General features: G+C 45.7%; 1 protein-coding gene across 4 annotated transcripts in view; it reads left to right on the top strand.

Annotated features, from left to right (window-relative positions):
* The window catches only part of Znf532 (zinc finger protein 532), a 106,826-nt gene that overhangs the window by 69,539 nt on the left and 17,167 nt on the right, over window positions 1-20,120 (top strand). For 3 of the 4 annotated variants that reach the window (XM_052155576.1, XM_052155575.1, XM_052155574.1), the window contains 2 exons: window positions 907-1,069; window positions 5,453-5,734. The exons of the other annotated variant lie outside the window; for it this stretch is intronic. In XM_052155576.1, the coding sequence (XP_052011536.1) occupies window positions 907-1,069; window positions 5,453-5,734 (445 nt within the window). The remainder of the gene's footprint in view (window positions 1-906; window positions 1,070-5,452; window positions 5,735-20,120) is intronic. 4 annotated transcript variants of the gene reach the window in all.

Raw genomic sequence — 20,120 nt, 5'->3', positions numbered from 1 at the left:
GTCCACACAGTGGGAGTACAGCTGCACACAGTGGGAGTGTCGCACACACCCAGGCCCACCAAACACCTGGACCGGAGCTTTGAGCTTCAGGAGAGATCTAACTGGGTAGAAGAGATTTGCTTAGATGGTTCCAGTCTGCCAAATATTAGTTTAAGGAGGCAGATTTCGATGATGTATTAGGTAAGGAAATAACATCTGCTCTATGGCACTGTAAACCATATTTAAGAAGCATTGGGTTTTCCTGTGGGGTGTGGTTTTTGTGTGTGTGTGTGTGTGTGTTTATCTCTGTAATTGTGCACTGGCATACAGATTTCTGTGTTAAAATTGGTATAGAAAGGATGATATTCAAGTGAAAAATTGCTAATTTTAAATGTAAGCTCAGGACAGGCTATGCAAGTATTATTAGAGTTTGGATGCCTTTAATTCATTAATCAATTATTTTTTCTAGTTAGGGTACCACCATTGAGCTATATTGCTTTGTTTGACCTCCCCCCCTCCCCCCCAAAAATCACTTCACATTCTTTCTTGGGTTAGTATGCACTGTTCAGTTGTGTTGTCCTTTACAATCTTTTTTAAAAATGAAGGGAAGGAGAAGAGAGAGAGAGATTGAGATTGACTTTGATGTTTCTTGCTGTGTGTTACAGTACCGGAAGGTTTTGTACAAGCATGCCCATTGCAGCATGGTTAAGATTTCTAACCAAACATTGCCAAGTGTGTCTTAGAACGAAAGACTTCCCTGTGACTGAGCGATGTCGGTTGTCTTGAAAAGCTTGCCTCACAGCTAAAATGTTCTCGTTTGTCTCCTCTCAATGGCTTCTACCTCCTGAGTCCCTTAGATGCTAAGTAGCAGCTTTGACGTGCGATGAGGCTGACTGACTGTATCTCGCTGCGCTTCTTCTGTTCTAGAATAATCTATAAGTGTTCCATGTGCGACACTGTGTTCACCCTGCAGACCTTGCTGTATCGCCACTTTGACCAGCACATTGAAAACCAGAAGGTGTCTGTTTTCAAGTGTCCAGACTGTTCCCTTTTATATGCCCAGAAGCAACTTATGATGGACCATATCAAGGTGTGTGTGCGCGTCTCTCCTCCTGTCTAAGCGAACCGCAGATTGACTCATGCATGGTCGCAGGCCCTGGCTGAGCTGCAGAGTTCTGTAGAGCATGCTGCTATCTAGGGAAAAAGATGGACACTAGACTTGCCACATGCTGTCCTTATGTTCAATTGGCTTTGGGATGCTGTTTACCCAGGAGTCTTGCTCTCTCCCCAAGACTGCTAAAAAAGGAACAGGTGTGCATGCTCCGGTTTAAAAGAATAATAGTTAGTAGGACTCTCTCTATGTACATGAAACTGATGACTGTGAAGTTTTCTCTAAAAAATGAGGTTTATTTTTGTTTTAATTCTGTGTACATGTCTGTGTGTGGGTATGTGCATGTGGGTTCAAATGCCCTTGGAGACAGAGGTCAGACTCTCCTGGAACTGGAAAAGGCTGTCATAAACCGTGGCGTGGGTGCTGGGGAAATGAACCTGGGTCTTCTGCAAGTGCAGTGTGTGCCCTGACTGCTGAGATCTCTTCAGCTTTTGTAGTTGTCTGTCTTGAGAACTCTGTCATATGGGATTAAGAAATAGGAGTTTTGATGAGTTATGCTTATATAAATAATGATACATTCAGAAAAATTGGAATTATATAACCATTTAACTTTTTATTGTATTTGATACCCTTTAGTCTTTCATGTTTTTCCTCCCTATAAAAATAGCATATAATTCAGGTATGATGGCAGATACTTTAAATTGGAGGCAGAGGCAGGAGGATCTCTGTGAGTTGAAGGCCAGCCTGGTTTACATAGCAAGTTGTAGGCTAGCCAGGGCTGGATAGTTATCGCTTATCTCATCTCTTTTTACTTTTATATTATGTGTCTGAGTTTTTGCCTGTGTGATGTATGTGCACTATATCCAAGCCTGGTGTCCGCTGAGGTCAGAAGAGGGCATCTGCTCCCCTCTGACTGGACTCTCTTGCAGAGAATAGTAAGTGTTCTTAACCACAGAGTTGATGGTAGGCACTTAGGGTTGCCTGGGTGTTAACTGCTAGAGTGTTGAGTATAAAGGCTTCATTCAGATTCTCTTGTCTTCCCTCCCTCAAGAGGCACCAAGCTCCTGTCAGCCTCAAAGGCTCTTACATCATTATAGCTTGCTTGCTTTTCTTGAGACAGAGTCTTACTATGACAGGCTAGATTGTCTACTATGTAAACCATGGTGGCCTTGATTTTCTGGAAATCTCCCTGCTTCTGCCTCCTAAGTGACGAGATTGAAGGCTGGTGCCACTGTCAGTCAGTTCTGGCTTCTTACCCTTCCCTGTGAAGGGGATGCAGGTGGAGTGCGGGGAGGTTGCCTCTCACAAGACTGCTGAGATTTGGTTTCTGGAACTTAATCTTGGCATCAGTCAGTAGTTAGTATCTGGGGCGTGGGTCTCCTTGTGATAGTGAACATGGATGAATGAGATGGAGGAAGGAAGATCTGGCCTGGGGCCGCGGGAGGACTGGATTGGTTTTAGTTACCTGAACTTACTGGCCTATGTGATAAGAAGACAATGGGACTGGTTTTATTTTAAGAAAATCCTATTGTCCATAAACTCTAGCTATTATGCTTTGTAGGTAAGAATAAATACAATTTTTTAGAGGAGCATTTATGTTTGAAGTGATGCATCTCTTGTTCCATATTTAGCTTGACTGATACCTGTAATGTCCTGTGATAGCCACAAAGCTGTACTAGAATCGGGGATGTTAGGGAGGTAGTCTCAGTCTCTCTCTGTCTCTCAGTCTCTCTCTCTCCTTCACTCTCTTCTGTTCTCACGTTCATTAGTTCTGTCTCTCAATCTCTCTCAGTCTGTCTCTTTCCCTCCTCGCTCTTTTCAGTTTGCTCTCATTCATTCATCCGTTCATCCATCTATCCATTCTCTCCCTCTCCCTCTCTTTCCCTCCCTCTCCCTCTCTTTTCTGTGTGTGTGTGTGTGTGTGTGTGTGTGTGTGTGTCAGGTAGCCCATTTTTACTTGATTCACATTACGTCTCTGTTCTTCCAGAATCCGTATTTACTTTGTAGCTCCTTATACAATCCATACTGACATTCACATTTAGGCGAACCTTTGATTTATACTCATTCGATTAGCTGTTATAAGAGCTAAGGGAAAAATCAGTTTTGAAAGAATTAAGTTGCATTACTATTTTTTTTTTTAAAGATGGTTCTAGGGATCAAATCGTGCTAGGCACATTTGTATTCCTTTCATTAAAAAGACAGTTGATTTACGACTTCCTTTTACTTCACAGTGTATAATAAACACACAAATGAAGCCTGCATTTAGTACATGCTCCAGTGTTCTGCCTGTCTTGGCAGAACCCTCACTTCTTTTCCATGATTTCTGTCCTCAGAGTTATTTTGTGTCCCTGCCCCCTCTTCCATTTGCATAGAAGCTTATGGAAAGTTTAAGGATTGAGGCTTTGTCCCTTGCCTTTTAAATATTAAGAAACGTAAAACACTCTGGAGAGAGAGAACACAGTTATTAAAGTGGACGGATGATGCCTGGTCTCTACATGGATACATGCCAACCTTTCATGCACATATGCACAAATGCATGCATGATTGCAAACACATACAAGTGTAAGCAGGTAAGCTGTGTACTGAGGCACCAACTAGGTACCTTCTGTGCACACAGAAGTCTGGCTTGTACATGGAAAATAAGCAGGTGTGACCGTAAGGAAATTGTCCACCCTGCTCCCCCACACCTCCATCATATGCTGCTCTCAGCTCATGGGTGCGCCAGTTGATGCTTGTGTCTATGGAGATCTCACCTTCCCTGGTGAGAATCCATACAGCTCACCTTTCTTCCTGGGAAGGACCTTGTAGAGGGATGCCAGGAATGCTGGTGTTATAGAAAGCATCCCAGGGGAGGGGAGGTGCAGAATGATGTCATCCTTGACAACCCGGTGGGGACCAGCCTTCCATAGAGCTAGGCTCTGTGGCCGTGGGGCCCTGCTTTCAGAGATCCTGAACAGATAAGCTGTGTCTCAAGGCACAGACTTGCTGTCTTTAGTACAGAGCCAATAAAATCCAAGTGAGCCAGTCTGTAGAATCAGTGGCCTCGATCAGATCTGGTGGTACTGGCCCAAACCTCAGCTACATGTCATGGAGAGCTTGCTGAGGATGTGCACAGCCCCACACTCAAGGCTTAGGCCCGAAAGAACCAAAAAGGGTGTAAGTGTACTGATTTTATCCTACTCACATTCAGAATCTTGTAGGTTCAGGATAGCTGTTTGTTAGCTAGTGTATTAATGATAATAAACAACTATTTGATTTTAAAAAGCTTTTTGAGCAGCTACTGGGTACACTCAGAGAAGAGGGTTGGGAGGTAAGAATTACCCCCAAACCCTGCTGGTGCTTGTACCTGAAGTTTCCAAGAATATGGAAAACAGCATGTCTTGCTGGATCATGGGCCTTGATTCTTCTGCACATTAACCTACTTAAACAGTTCTGCAAGTGGGAAAGGTGATACTCTCTCCAGAAATGGTCTGCCACCCAGTGTATTTCAGGACAGGTGCCTGTCTTCAGAGAGTGTTCAATGGTACTGATGGATAAGCCTTTGAAGAGTATTTGGAACTATGGTCAGTGTAATGACTCAGTGTTAAGGCACCTGATGACCTGAGCTTGGTCCCCAGGGCCGTCAACTTCCAGTAGACACTTGGCCTCCATATGCGCATGCCCTGTGGCATGTGGGCATCCATCCCTACAAACAACACATACACACAAAATAAGGAAATGCTAAAAAATGGAACTAAAACACCCAGCTTAGAGCAGTCATTACAGTTATGTGTTATGCCTCTTTATATGGCTAGTGAGGTCACTCTGGATAAAGGCACTGCTACCATCCTAATGGCATGGGTCTCGTTCCTAGGACCTTCACTGCACAAGGAATCTGAATCCTGCAAGTTACCCTCTGAACTCCACATATGTGCCCTGATATTTGAGCCCACCACACGTTAAAAGAGTTAATGCTCCTTTATCCGCCTCTCCCCCCTTTTGAGTCAGGGTCTCTCTATATCACCCTTGCTTGTACAGAATTTGCTACGTGGACTAGATTGGCCTCACATTCACAGCTCTCTGCCTGCCTCAGTGGATTTAAAGCTGTTTGCTACCATGCTCGGCTCCACTGTTTTTAATTCATCTTGATTTATTTAAATTTTTTGTGTAGCCCAGGCTGGCCTGGAACTTTCTGTGTAGAGATCTTTCTGCCTCTGTCTCCTGAGTGCTAGGGTTACAGGTATGCAACACCATGTCTGACTTTTCCTTTATGTTTTTTAAACTGTATATTTTTAGTTTAGGAAATACTTCTTTGAATAATTGTCAAAGTCTGTTGAAACGGTGTGATTTGTGATAGGCATTTCTTTTCTTTTTACTATGCAGTCTATGCATGGAACATTGAAAAGTATTGAAGGGCCTCCAAACTTGGGTATAAACTTGCCTTTGAGCATTAAGCCTGCAACTCAGAATTCAGCAAACCACAGCAGAGAGGATGCCAAGACCGTGAATGGGAAAGAGAAATTGGAAAAGAAGTCTCCATCTCCTGCCAAGAAACCCACAGAATCTAAGAAGATGGCCAATCTCGGGTGGACGTGTTGGGAGTGTGACCGTCTGTTCACACAGAGGGATGTGTATCTGTCTCACATGAGGAAGGAGCATGGGAAGGTCAGTGAGAGTGACATCCATGCTCCGGCACCAGGAGGGGACACCGGTGGGTGCTGGTGGCCCTCCGCCATTCAGTCTCTGTCAGTAGTTAGGATTAGTGTGACCTCCATTGCCTCACTTGCTTTATCTGTGGAATGGACGTTTCCCAAACCCTCCCAGTCCTACCTGCCTTCCCTCGTACACTCGATAGTAGCAGTGACTTGTTGGTCATGTCTGTTGATAGCTAGTATGTGGCAGGTGGGGCCAAGGCTCATCCAAGTGCTTGTGACCAGCCAGGAAGAGAGGAGGTGCAGAGGCGGTAGTGATGCTGAATGCTGCCTGCCTGCTTCTGTTTCTGCCCTCTGGGTACCCAGGCGCCGTTTGCACACCAGGCTGGGCTAGAAGGAATGAAGCTTATTTGGGCAGGTGGGCTTGACAGAGTGGAACAGAGAGTGCCGGGGAGAAACAGCCTTCTCCGAGATGGCTTTCAGTGAAACAGTTCTCTTTCAATAGGGTTAACAAGGGCTGTATAAACCCTGGGGAGTGGGTACGGGTTTTGGGGATGAATGTATATTATTGGCTAGTGCCAAGGTGCTGGAAATGCTTTGTTTGCATGAAGAGGAATTCCAGGTGTTTGCTGGACTTGTTCTGTACAGGGCAAGAGGAAGTTAATTAAACCTGTGTAATTTGGCCACAAGGCTTCGAGACCACCTCAAGGGCAGCAAAGGTGGGGGTCATGCAGACGCATGCCCTGGGACATGCTGGCTCAGAACTGGGAAGGAGCAGTCCTTACGATGAGATTTTCAGGGTATGGATATGTCTTGACCTCACTCCTGGCCGGCTCCCCCAGTTGTGTGGCTTTGCTGCCTCCCTCCCCCACAGAGTGCTCCTGGTGGCTTTGTGAGCCACCGAGAGTTTGCAGTACAAGGATGAGCTTCGTGCCTTGCAAAGCGCTGCAGTCTGACTCCTGAAGTCATCAACAGGTGGCTGTCCGCTCTCTTTTATGATTTATTTATTTTTACTTTAAGTGTATGAGTGCATGAGTATGCGCACCACGTGCATGCAGTGTTCACAGAGGGCTGAAGAGGGCACCAGATCCTTGGGAACTGAGTTACAGCCAGTCATGAGCCCTGGGTGCACAGAATTGAACCTAGGTCCTGTGAGAGCACCCAGTGCTGTAACTGTGGAGCCATCTCTCTAGCCCTTGCTTTCTCTTTTTTAAGATAATAAATATACATTACTAACTGGCAAGAATTTTTTAAAACCTCCTAAAAGGACCAGTGAGATGGTTCAATGGGTAAAAGCACTTGTTGCTATGTTTGGTAACCTGAGTTCAATCCCAGGATCCACATAGTAGAAGGAGACAGCAGTCAAGTGGCCTTTGATTATGACACTCAAGGGCATGTCATATGGCCGCATGCATGTACACATATGCATAGGAGGAATAAATGTAAAACAATCTATTAAATTACCTTTATATTACCTATTACTGTATTTGGTTGCTATAGTAGGCTGTGGTCACATTTTCTGATTGTTTGGGATCCAGAAAGAATCCATGGCAGGAGTCTCTGAATTTTTATTTTGAATGTGCTATTTGATTATTGTGAAAATGACGTTGTTTGACTGATAGGTTCTCTCTAACATGACTGTTTTTGGACTCTCCCCCTCCCCCATGTGCGTGCGTGTGTGTGTGTGTGTGTGTGTGTGTGTGTGTGTGTGTGTGTGTGTTGTATATGTCTGTGGGTATGTAGGTGCCATGACTGCGGTAGAGGTCAGAGGACAGCCTTGTGTGTAGGTACTCTTGTTCTGCCTTGTTGGAGACAGAGTCTATTGTTCACTGCTGCGTCCACTGAGCTAGCTGGCCCATGAGTTTCCAGGAGATCACCTGTCTCTGCCTCTGTCTCCCAGCTCACGGTGGGAGTCCTGGGATATGCACTCCTAGGAGGAGCTTTGCCTGGGTTCTGGGGTTCCAGACTCAGGTCCTGGTGCTTTCCTGGCAAGTGCTTTATTCACTGGGTCATCTCCTGAACCTCAGGTTGAAGTCTTTAGATAAAAATATGACCTAGGTACTTTTATTTTATTTAAAAAAAATAATTTGTTTATTCTTATTTTATGTACATTGGTGTTTGACTGCATGTCTGTCTGTCTGAGTGTTGGACCCCCTGGAATGGGAATTACAGGTGGTTATGAGCTGCCATGTAGTTGCTGGGAATTGAACCCAGGACCTCTGGAAGAGCAGTCGGTGCTCTTAACCACTGAGCCATCTCTCCAGCCCCCAGTCGGTGCTCTTAACTGCTGAGACATCTCTCCAGCCTCTGTACTTTTATTTTTATATCACATCACAAGGAATATAGCTTGCCTCACTTTTGATGATACTAAAATTGATTTGTGGGTTCAAAGGCATAATAGGTTTAAAGAAAAAAATGATCATCTTATTGCTTTAACTTTTATCTAGGTTTGTCCTTGGGAAACTGTATAAAGATAGGCAGGAATGATTAGTAACTGGCTTATACTGGACCTTGGAGAAATTATTATATGGAGTAGTAATCGGCACATGTATTAATCCACCTCATTTCTTTATGCTGTTTATTTGAACCACTTATAAAGATAATGTGTTTCCATTTGACCACTGAAATGCTATAAATTCTTTACCCATGACAGGGATCCCAAGGTAAGGCGGTACTGCTTTTGCACTTGCTTTAGAACATAATCTCTTCAGATAAAATAAGAACTCCTTGTGGGCTGTATCTGGCTTCATCTAGGTGGCTGTGAATTCCTGTGTAGTATTCTCCTTGGCATCAGAGAACATTTTCTTTCATTCTCTTTCTGAGAACATTTCTAAAGGACATATTTGACCGTGTCTCATCCTTTCCTAAGATACTGCGCTCACCTCTCTTGAGAGCCGTGTCTTTGTGCCTTCTTGGGTCTGTTCCTCGGGCAGCCTTTTTAAGTTGCACCTGGGCAAGGGATGTCCTTTCAGTGTTCCAAACACTGCCCATTTGCTTCTGGGGCTCTTCAGTCTAGTAGTGTGAGAGACCACCCCTCTCTGGTGGCTAGCTTCTTATCCTTTCGGTCTCAGCTTGGGATACCAAATGATTTCTTTTTCTTGAATGTTTTATTAGCAACTACTGCTTGTTTCTCCCACTAAATGTCCCTTGCCCATTGTGTCTGTGGGCGCCCTGGTTTGCACTTCACGGTGGGTTGAAAATGCTTCTTGCATTAGTATGAGTGAGTTCAACTGTAGAAGGCATCTTGCCCTCTTAGACCTAACTTTCCCTCTGAGTTACCCATGCTATCAAGACCTTCAAGAACCTGGTATTCCAGTGACCTACAAGGAGCTTTGTGTGAGGAGGCAAGCACCCATCAGTCCCCAGGCTAAGATGAGCCGGGGCTCTGAGACTCTCTGGTCTAACACGAGAATGGACAGTTTGGAAAGGAGTTGGGAGAGCACAGTTGTCATTCCTGCCCTGCCAGAAGCATCCAGACTTGCTAGATCACCTGGTAAAATACCACTGTGCATGGGAAGTACCTGTCAGTGTGAAGGAATACTTGACTCCAGACTATAGTTAGGACTGGAAAGTAAACATACGCACGTGTGGGATATGTTGTCAGTAACCTGGTAGCTGTGCCAGCCTCAGTATGGTCACTGCTTGGGTGTTATTACTGGTAGAATGGTTATTAACATGGTTTGGGGAACAGATCTAAGTTAGGGGTATCCTTGACTGGAGTAAAGATTTTTATGCCACAATAATCTCTGTGTGTGTGTGTATGTGTGTGTGTGTGTGTGTGTGTGCGTGTGTGTGTGTGTAGTGGTATGTCTAGGTACACAGATTCTATGGCTTGTTTGTGAATATCAGAGGACAACCTTGTAGAATGAGTTTTCTACCTTTACATGATGGTTTGCTTTTCTATTGCTGTGTTAAAATACTCTGACAAAAGCAACTTAAGAGAATAAGGATACATCCTGCCCCATCATGGACTAAGGGTATATCCTGCTCCATCATTGAAGAGAGGTAAATCCTAGCCCCATCATGGCAAGCAAGTCGGAGGAGCTTGAAGCAGGTGGTCACATGATACCATACTTAAGCAGAGGGTGATGAATGCTCTCTTCTGTTCAGTTTCTGTTCTTCACTTACAGCCCAGAGTCCTAAGGAGGGAATGGTGCCACCCACAGTGGGCAGTCTTTCCATCTTAAGTAATGTAATGAAGATCGTCCCCCTTAGGCATGCCTGGAGTCCATCTCTCTGGTCTAGAGTCTTTTAAGTTGACAGCTAACTCTGACTATGACACTTGGGGTCTGAGGATTGAACTCAGGCAGTCAGGCTTGCATAGTGAACATCTTGAACGCTTGAGGGTGAGTCCTGTCTGGCTTTCTTATGACTCAGCAATTTGCCTTACAATGCAGTGCAGTGCAGAGCATCTGTGAAGTCACCAAAGGAAGTAGTTCTCTTTTGATCATTGTTCCATGCAGGGGTTGGGGTGTGTGTGGGGGGTGCTTTTATGTTAGCTGCAAGCACAGAGCTGGGGTCCAGGTGAGATTATGTCTGAGGTCATTCTTATAGATCAACCATTCTGCAGTTACAATAGCTAATGATATGTAACACCTACAGTTACAAGAGCTAATGCTATGTAACACAGAAAGTAAGTTATCTATATTTGTTCAAATCTTTATGATTAAAGGATAATCCATGATAATTGTCATTTTCTCATTGATTATCTGGTAACACCCCTAGACACAGGAGCCATTGCTAACTGGTTGATACGAAGGCTCTGAAGCAGAGGGGCATGCATGGATCCTAAGACTCATCCCTGTGGATCTGTTCTTTTTAACTTGGGAGGAGCCTAGAAGACTTGGGCTTGGATGCTGCAGTGACACTCACCAGCAGCATGGCCTTGTGACACAGCAGCCACCTGGCTCCAGGTCACCAGGCCTGGAGAATGGAAGTAGTACTGGTCGCCACACAGGCTCTTTTGAAATTGATGTCATGACAATGTGTTTGTATTGAATGGAACAATATTATAGCTATTATTTCTCTGAAGTCTAGACTAAATTTTTCTTAATGATATTTTGTTTTGTGTGGATGCTGTAGCATCCATGGGGAGGCCGGAAGACACCTTGGAGGAGTCTTGTCTCCTTCTACCATGTGGATTCCACAGATTTAACCATGGTCATTAGGATCAATGGCAGGTGCCTGTATCCCCCGCAGAGCCATCCTGCTAACCCTAGAATCTCTGCCCCTCCCTGAAATAGGCTTTTGCTGTGTGTCCCAGCTCTATGTCCTGGGCTGATAGGTGTGTATCATCACACCAGCTTTAGGTTTTTAAAGTTTAAAGTTTACACGAAACAATCTTTCTATGATAAATGTTTTTTCCCACCTTTTATTATTTCTGAGTAGCCAGCGTTGCCCTCGATAGCCGGGTAGCCATGGATGATCTCGAGCTCCTGATCTTTCTGCCCTAACTTCTAGGCATGCATGGCCGTGATTAGTTTCTGCAATACTGAGAGCTGAACTCAGGCTTAGTACTGAGCTAAGTTACATCTCCAGCCCCAAACTCTGCTCATATTCTTTATAAATTTGTAACATTTAAAATGTTTCATTTTGAAGTGATTTTAGGCTTACAGAAATTGGGTGTAGTTTCCGTTTGCCCATTACCTATCTTGGCCACTGTTAACATTTTTGTGATTAGAGGATTTGGCAGAAACTTACTTGGACATCCACATCGTTGATGAAGGGCCATTACCAAGCCTCTAGACATGCTCTAGATGTTCTGTAAACATCCCCTTCTCATCCTGTACCTAGTCTAGGCCTTAAGTGTGTGTGGTCTCCAGCTCGCCTGTCTGTGACCGTTGGTGCTGCTGGTTTAATTCGAGATTCTATAAGTTGGGCTTGTCTGTTGTGTCCCTTGTGATTTGTCATTTGGTTTTGGCAGAATGTCACAGAACTGATATTATCCTCAGTGCATCTTATTAGGAGGTGAACTGGTGGTTCTGTGACTTATTCCTGGGTTTGTCAACTCTAAACCATTAGTTATTTTGGTGACTGTCAAGTTTCTTCATTGTAAGTTGTTATTTTCCCATTGTGTGGTGAGATAATTTAAGATTATTCCACTATGCTGTTTCTCTTCAGTTCTGTCCCTTTGCTGTGACTGCCTGTCTTACTCTCATTTGCAGCAGTGGCCATGCAAAGTCCGGCTTGTGGGGCTTTGCTCCGCTGTGTTCCACTGACTCGTGGAGATTCTCTTGTAAGAGTGCACTCAGTTTTTATCAAGGGCTGGATGGACTTATACCTAATTATTTTGCTCTAAAAGTTGTTCTACATGTTGTGGATATCAGGAACTCTGGTCAGCTCCTGTGTCTTTTGGGCAAGCTTATTCATAATGTCTCCTTTGTCATAGTGTGTGCCTCCATCCCATCTCTGCAGCCAGCTGTTCCTTTGCAAGCCTGCATGTTTTGCAAAGAATGACAACATTCTTTTATTTTAATTTTTATCATTTTTATGTGAATAAATGTTTTGCCTGCTTCAGATCCCCTGGAACTGGTGTTACAGATGGTTGTGAGCCGTCCTGTGGGTGCTGGCAGCCAAGCCTAGGTCCTCTGTAGGAACAAGCAGTGCTCTTACCTACTGAGCGTCTCTCCGGCTCAGTAACAAGGCTTTAAGAGACTCTTAGGTGTGTCTACATAAGCACTGGGAACTGTAATTGGGAAAATGACAGTTATGGGTAGAGTCACCAGAGGAGCTCAGCTATTGAGTGTGAGGTGGTGATGTCTTGAGCTGTTTGTTGTATATTCTCAGAATTAGAATGAGAAACTTTGGACAATATGTCCAGCTATTGAAAGGTAGATGTAGGTGTGTGTGTGTGTGTGTGTGTGTGTGTGTGAGAGAGAGAGAGAGAGAGAGAGAGAGAGAAACAGATACACACATACATACACACAGAGGGAGGGAAGGAGGGAGACAGAAGAGAATGGTTGTTTACTATGTCCTACAGCTTGGACTTGTCTAGTGACTATATAACACATATATTCTCTATGTCTGTCTGTCTGTCTGTCTCTCTCTTTCTCTCTGTATGTATGTGTTTATGCAACTGCACACATGTATTATACGTTCATGTACATGTGTGAAGGTTGGGAGCAATCTCCACTCTAGTTTGACCATCTTTTAGGCGGGACCCTGTGTTTGCTGCTAGGCTGCTGGCTTGTGAGCTTTCTGGGATTATTCTGTTTCCATTCCCATCTTGCCCTAGGAGCCCTGGGATTGCAGATGGGTGCCATTGTGTCTGGCTTTCTGTGAGTTCTGGGAATCTGAACTCAGGTCCTCAGACTTGCAAACATTTTATCCACCCCTGGACGGAGTTTTTCTTTCTGTATATTTTTTTGTTGTTGTTGGATATTTTCTTTATTTACATTTCAGATGTTTTCTCCTTTCCAGGTCTCCCCTTCAGAAACCCCCTATCCCCTACCCATTTCCCCTACCTCTATAAGGGTGTACCCCCACCCACCCACCTACCCACCCATCCACCCACCCCCGTCTTTCTGCCCTGACATTCCCCTACACTGGGGCATTGAATACCCTCAGGCCCAAGGGCCGCTCCTCTGGAAGGAGGTTTTAATAAAGATGTTTAGTCGAATAAGGAACACAACCTAAACATTGTTTTAAGGGAGAGCAGGGGTTGCTCACAGCTAAGAGAAGGCAGAATTGGAATTTCTTATCACTACATTATTACTGGAAAGAAAAGTCATTGTTATTAGTTGGGATTTAAAGTGAGGCTTGAGGCACGCCCCTGTCCTTAGCAGAGGCAGAAGAAGTGCAAGTTGGAGGCCAGCCTGGTCTCAATAGTGAGTTTTAAGTCAACCAAGCTTCCATAGTGAGACTGGTCTCAGGAAAACAGAACAGCGGGGGCTTTGAACCCTGCTGTCTCAACAATGACCATGTGGGTGCGGACACGGACATTAGAGGTATTCCCATGCCTTCTCCTGATCGGTGCATTCGACAACCAGGGTCTCCATAAAGAACATTTCACCTGCCGGGCGGTGGTGGCGCACGCCTGTAATCCCAGCATTCTGGGAGGCAGAGGCAGGCGGATTTCTGAAAGAACATTTCACCCTTGATCTACCCTGTGGAGGGAAACAGCTTCTAGGATGAAGGAAGTTGCTGTGTCAGCAGGAGGACTGGGGAAAGGCAGCAACTCTGGCATAGGGCTTCCTCTAAGAGCCCTGCATCCGAGCTCCCCACGCAACAAGCCGGGTTCCACAGGAGCGAAGCACATGTGGCCCATTGTAAAGCTTCCGGGTGATTCCAGGGGGCAGCCAGCATTAAACCTCTGAGGTCCTCCGTGCAGCACCCGCCAGCCCCATCACACCAGCTCACATGCTCACCTCAGCATCAGCCGCCTTTGCTTGGGCTCAACCCAAGCACACGGTAGCTCACAAAACTCTACCCTGCATTTCCTCCTGATAGGAAACTGGGAGACCCACGCATACGGGAGTAGCACATTTCCAAGGAGAAGTCTGAGGCAGTCTAATGCATGATCCTAGATGATCCTAGGATGTCTTCATGTTGTTTCCTGAGAGTGTAAACACCAGTTTAGGGGAAAGCTAAAGATATTATCATCAAATTTTATTTTTGTGTGTATGTATGTGTGAATAGGCACACATGTGCTAGTGTGCAGAGGACCACTTGTGGGAATCTGTCGGGGTTAGTGGCAAGTGCCTTTACCCTCTAAGCCATCTGTCGAACGCCAAAGATGTCGTCCCTTGATTTTTCTGAACGAGGTGTGGATGATTTGCACTACTTACCATTTTCAGTCTTTCGTGGACTAGACTTTCAGATGTAGCTGAAGGAGAGAAAAGGCGGCGGGAGTGCGGTGGGCAGGGCGCTGGGCCTGAGCGGAGCTGAGGCCGCATGTGCTCTCCTGTGCCTTTGAAAACGATGGGCAGTCATGCCCAGACTTACCGTGATCCTGCAAAACTTCAGGCCTGCACTCTGTGTGTGTGTGTGTGTGTGTGTGTGTGACACACACACTTTTTAAAAGCCATCTATCCAATGTGGGTCTCACTCGTGTTTGTAAAAGGGACAGCGCCATTTCTTCTTCCCAGCTTTGTTCAGCTGTGGGTTAAATAGCATATTTTCCTTTGTTGCCTTTAACCCCTGATGCTCCCTTTAATGATGACCATTGGCTATGAACAGAAAAATGGCATCTGGCTCGCACATTATCCTCCCAGATGGTTTCATTTTCTTTCTTTAGCAGGTGTAGCTGATCCTGCTGGCACGAGACCCAAGTCACTTTAATGTGTAAATGTGCGATAAAAATAGTTTTGGCTTTTCTTTTTCGCAATTTATCTTTCAGTTGTGAGGATGTTGACTTTCTGCCAAAATCATATCACCTTGACACCAGGTTAAAAATTCAGTTGTTCCTGACCCTTGATTTAGAGTTTGTGATCCCTCGGTGCTTAGGGGAAATGCAGTTAAGCTAAGAGCAGAGGCTGGCTTCAGAATGTGGCGCGGTGGCAGAGTATGCCGGCTCACTCCAGGTCTGCATCTATCACCAGCTCAGAAGTGCAGCAGCAGGAAGGTGGCCGCGGCTCAGCTCTGCCCCTGCTTCTGTGGAACAGCGACTTCCTGCTGGGCTACATGTTTCCGTCAGATTTAAATAGAAGATTAAAAACATATACATTGTATATTAATGCTTTACACTAGAAATATGTATCCTAAATAATCATGCTTTTATGAAAATTCATTCATTTTGGCTAAAGACCTTGATATTTTATCAGTATATTTTATTATACGTTTATATAGAATATTTTACAGTTTTGTGGTTAATATGTTTATAAGAATCATTATAATTTACATTAGTGTATTTATTGGGGAATCATTTTTTTTCACAGTTTTTTTATTGAATATAGTCTTCATTAACATTTCAAATGTTATATACCATTTCCCGGTTTCCCCCCTACCAGAAAACCCCCAACCCATCCTCCTACCCCCTGCCTCTCAGAATATGCCCCTCCTCCCTCGATTTCCCCATGCTGGGCATCTATCGAGCCTTCATAGGACAAAGGACCTCTCCTCCCACAGATGCCCAACAACCTCCATCACACTTTTGGCTGGAACCATGTGTGTCTCTTAGTCCCTGGGAGCCCTGGAGCATCTAGTTGGCTGACATCGTCGTTCTGGGGAATTGTTTTATAGAAGTCCTCACTTGTTATTTTAAGGATATAAATGGCTTGCAAAGGTGGTATTGACAATTTTTAGCTTGAAAAGTACAAAATACACTCCTAGCTGTTGCTTTTGATAACTTGTTACTAAGTTGAGGGCGGGAGTGGTTACAATGACAAAGCCAACACTTGTCAAGGGCTACACAACATTTACTCTAACTTGAGACTTGTTACTAGGCTGCCATTGCAGAGTGTGGGGGAAAGCCCAGAACACCCGCTCCTGCAGCAGAGGCCAGTCTGCTCCCCTGCAGCAGAGGCCAGTCTGCTCCCCTGCAGCAGAGGTTGAGTCTTGCTCCACTGGGTTTCTAGTTGCTGCTCCAGAGGCTGTGCTGGCTGGTAGGTTGGATGAATCGTAGTGATGTTGAGTAGCCATGGGTCAGTCGGCACAGACACCTGTTCTATCTGGTTCGGAAAGACCTTTCCTGATGCTGAAGCCTTTAAAGTTAGGATAGAAAGGTCTCGTGTTGGCATTCCGTGCCAGTGGTAGTCCTTCCCCTCTGCCCTGCGCCCTCCGCCTTCGCTGAGCCTGAACTAGTCGCAGCTCCCTGCCATTGGCCACCTGTTATGCTGGCCTCTGACTCCCTCCTGTTCTTTCCTCTCCCTTCCACTCCCCTGCCTCAGTGCCCCTCCTCGGCTCTCACAGCTACCTTCTAAGAGTGTCATGACCTGTACACTGTAGCGTAGACTCCGATCTGGGATCATTTCTGAGGATACTCATGATCTTTGTCTTTCCTTGTCTTCTGGAACATTTTCTTTTCTTAACATAATAATTTCCTCTTTTTCTATATAGATTTATAAAATCCCATGTGTGTGTACACCACTTGTTCTCAATCTACTCATCTGTTGGTGGACACCTAGGCTGTTTCCATTTCTTAGTGGTTGTGAATGATTCCGGGAGTAAACATGGATGTGTTAGGATCCCTGTGGTGGGACTTTATATCCTTTGGGTATATGCCCATGGTGGTCTAGCTGGGGTCGTATAGTATTATTAGCTCTGTGTTTAGCTGTCCGGGGAGCCTGCATGAGGACTTCCATAGTCTCCACATCTATTTATATCCCCACACTTGCGAGCCTTGGTTTCTGTTCCTGAGCGCCCCCTAGGTGTTTGCTTCAGCCTTTCCTAGTTATTTCCTTGAGGTGCTGGCAGGTTATGTCATCGCGACTGAGCATGTTTGTAGTGCATGTTACTCTTGGGAGTGCCATCCCATTGCTCTCAGCTGGGACCCAAGGCTTTTCTGGGGTTGTTTGCGGTTGTGGTGGTTAGTACAGTAGAGTGTCCGTTACCTGGGAAATCTGTAGGCTCACACCCATCTTTCTTAGCAATTGCCCATAGGTATTTGGATGTTGTGTGGACTGTGGCCATCCTGGGAATGGTTTTGAGTAGGTTCTATAGAAAGCAGCTCTTTCTATAAAACGTTTAAGAACCGTAGAGAAGTGTGCCAGGCAGCCCCAGCCTGGCAGCAGGAGATCCCTGCCCGAGGGAGCCCTCTGGCATTGCTACCCCTTGCTTGTTCTTTCTGATGGTGGGGTTGTAGGTGTTGGGGTTAGTGCTGGGACACTAGGCAGGACCTGGGTGTGGGCTTCTCATGGCCACTGTGATCTTCAGACTCGCATGTCCCCTCCTGCTTACCTGCTCCTCCTTCCTCAGGAAGTCTGCCACGGAAATTAGGGTCAGTCAGTGGCGGAAAGAGAAGCTCTGTAGGGTAAGTAGCTCTTCATCCCCAGAGCCTGGAAAGCTGACCCAGCAGGAAGGTGGGTTGGGAGCAAGACTTCATTTTTAGGATCCAACAATAAGTATAATTTTTCTAGTGCTGCAGATGGAGCCCAGGGCCTTGAGTTAATTTGGGATTATCAGCCAGAATCTAGAAAGCCCCAAGCTTGCCGTATATTATACTGATTCTAAACAGAGTGAAGAATTTGGGGAGTGGGTTCGAGTGCTGAGGCAGTAGCTCACTTGTGGACCATTTGCCTGGCTTGCACAGGCTCTGGGTCCAATCACCAGAGCATCCTCATTCCCACCCACGAGAGAGTGCAGCTCTGAGTTCCCCTCACCCGAGAGGGGAAGCTGGGAGACGGAGAACAGGAAATGGAAAGGAGTTGAAGTGACAAGCCCAGTTTCTGTCTCTAAAATGCACTGATTATTCTGAGGTGCAGAAAAGTAAAATTAAATTGCTCAAGAAAGATGAAGTTATTTGAAAGCATTACACAGAGAGGGCTGTGGCTCCAACTCTGCTTCTTGTTTGTAACCAGAAGAGCTGTGTGTCACAAAGAGGACTTACGTTGGTGTGAACTGTGGCTTGTTAGATGTCTGCTGGAGCCATGAGAGGGGCATTTCCTGTAAAGTCATGTTTCTTACAAACAAGGTTGAGCAGAGGTAGAGCTATATTGACTGGTATTCATTGGTGTGTCCTAAAGAGAAGGACACAGCATTCCTAGCAGGTTGTGACTGTTTTCCCATGTCTTGTGTGAGAGTTTTTAGCAAAGTTTATTGCATGGGTTATTGACTATAAAAAGCCCCAGATCCAAAGATGTGCAGTGAAGTTACAACACAAAGCAGTAAGACAGACATGGGAGTTCTAGACGTTAAGTCAGTACCTTGTGTTTTAAAAGCCTTAGGGGCTGGGATGCCCAGAGCTGGAGTGATTGTGGTGGGGAGGGGTCCTGGTAGGATCCCCAGTAGAACTGGTCCCCTGTAATTGGAACCAAGTATAGCAGCCCCCTTCCTTTGCATCCATGGGAATGGGTTCTGGGACAGACTCTGCTTCTTTTCCCTTATTAAAATCCAAGGATGCTCCAGGACCCTAGGTAATGTGATGCAGTAGCTGCGAGCTTGACACACCTCACCTGTGAGTTTCAAATGATCTCAGGACGACTGAAAAGTGCCTACACAGTGGAATAGCATGCAAATGGCTGCTGTGCTGATAGTTGCCATACTACTGCTTAGGAGTGTCTGAATTGCAGAATGTGTCTGCAATTGTTAGTACGGGTAGCCATTGTTTTTTGTTGTTGCTATTTTGTTTTGTTTTTATATTCCAGCTCTTCAGTTCTGTGCTTGATTGGAGCAGAGTGGTAGAACCTCCTGTTTGGGAGCCATGGCTAAAGAGTTCATCATAAAATGCCCTTGGCAGATCCCAGCATGCTCTCAGGTCACTCGCCAGCTGCCAGAGCAATTCTAAAGGTCCTGGTGCTTCTGCATGTGTGAAACATTACTTAGGCCTGGTGTGTGGACCTTGCCTTCTATTACATTAGTGACGTAGGACTACTGCCACATGCCAATGTCTCTGTCATCATTGCTGCTGTAGTTCCTTCACCCAGGGATGTGCCCTGAGCTCATCACGGCCACCAGCAAGCTCCCCATTTTACTGTGTGTGCCTGCTGTATCCTTGGGGGCCTGGGATCACCTCCCAGGTCATGCCTGTGCTCTCTCTGCAGATCACAGTGAAGACCACCTGTGGATTAGCATGGGCACTCACTACATGTGGAAGGAGCAATCCAGATGTAGAGCTAGCTGCTAGCCTCTCTGGCCTGCTAAGCTGGTGACGCTGATTTAGGCTCAGTTTGGCCAGAGTCTGATACCATGACCATCTGTCATCCGATTTGGTAACCAGAGATTTGCACGTTCACTTATATCTTCCTGCTAGGCAGACTGAGGCTTTGATCAGAGGAGCTGGCTGAAAGGGATTGGATGTGACTGTGTGGGCTTGCTCGGTAGAACCAGATGACCCTTAAGAGAACCCAGCTTTGGGTACCAAGTAGCATCTTTGCACTTGAGGTACAAAAGCACACATGGGACTCTGGAGAGTCTGTACCCTCTGAGGCATGAGAGCTGTAGCTGAGATGTTTCAACACAGTGAGTAAGATGTTTACAGACATCCAGACTTGCCTGCTGCGTCGCCCACAGGGCTGATGGAGGAACAGGCTTTCCTGTTTATTTCTAGTATGCTCTGGAGGTGGAGGATGTCTGGATTCTGGTGCCCAGACAGGCATCCTGCCACGGGTCAATGTACCAGGCAGTACTTTCTGGCGTAAAGACAATTCTTATTAAAAACACCACCCACAGTCAGGCACTGAGTTCATCTCCCTGGCACAGACAGCCATTTGGTTTTGGTCCTGTCTCCAGCTTCCTGGTGGCTTCCTTGAGCTTGGGTTTTGTTGTTTGGATGCTGTGTCCCATGCTGGGCTTATTATATGTAG

Source organism: Apodemus sylvaticus, chromosome 13 (assembly GCF_947179515.1).
Source record: "Apodemus sylvaticus chromosome 13, mApoSyl1.1, whole genome shotgun sequence".
Classification (NCBI taxonomy): domain Eukaryota; kingdom Metazoa; phylum Chordata; class Mammalia; order Rodentia; family Muridae; genus Apodemus; species Apodemus sylvaticus.
Note: the sequence above shows the minus strand (reverse complement) of the source record. Positions and strands in the feature narration are given on the sequence as shown.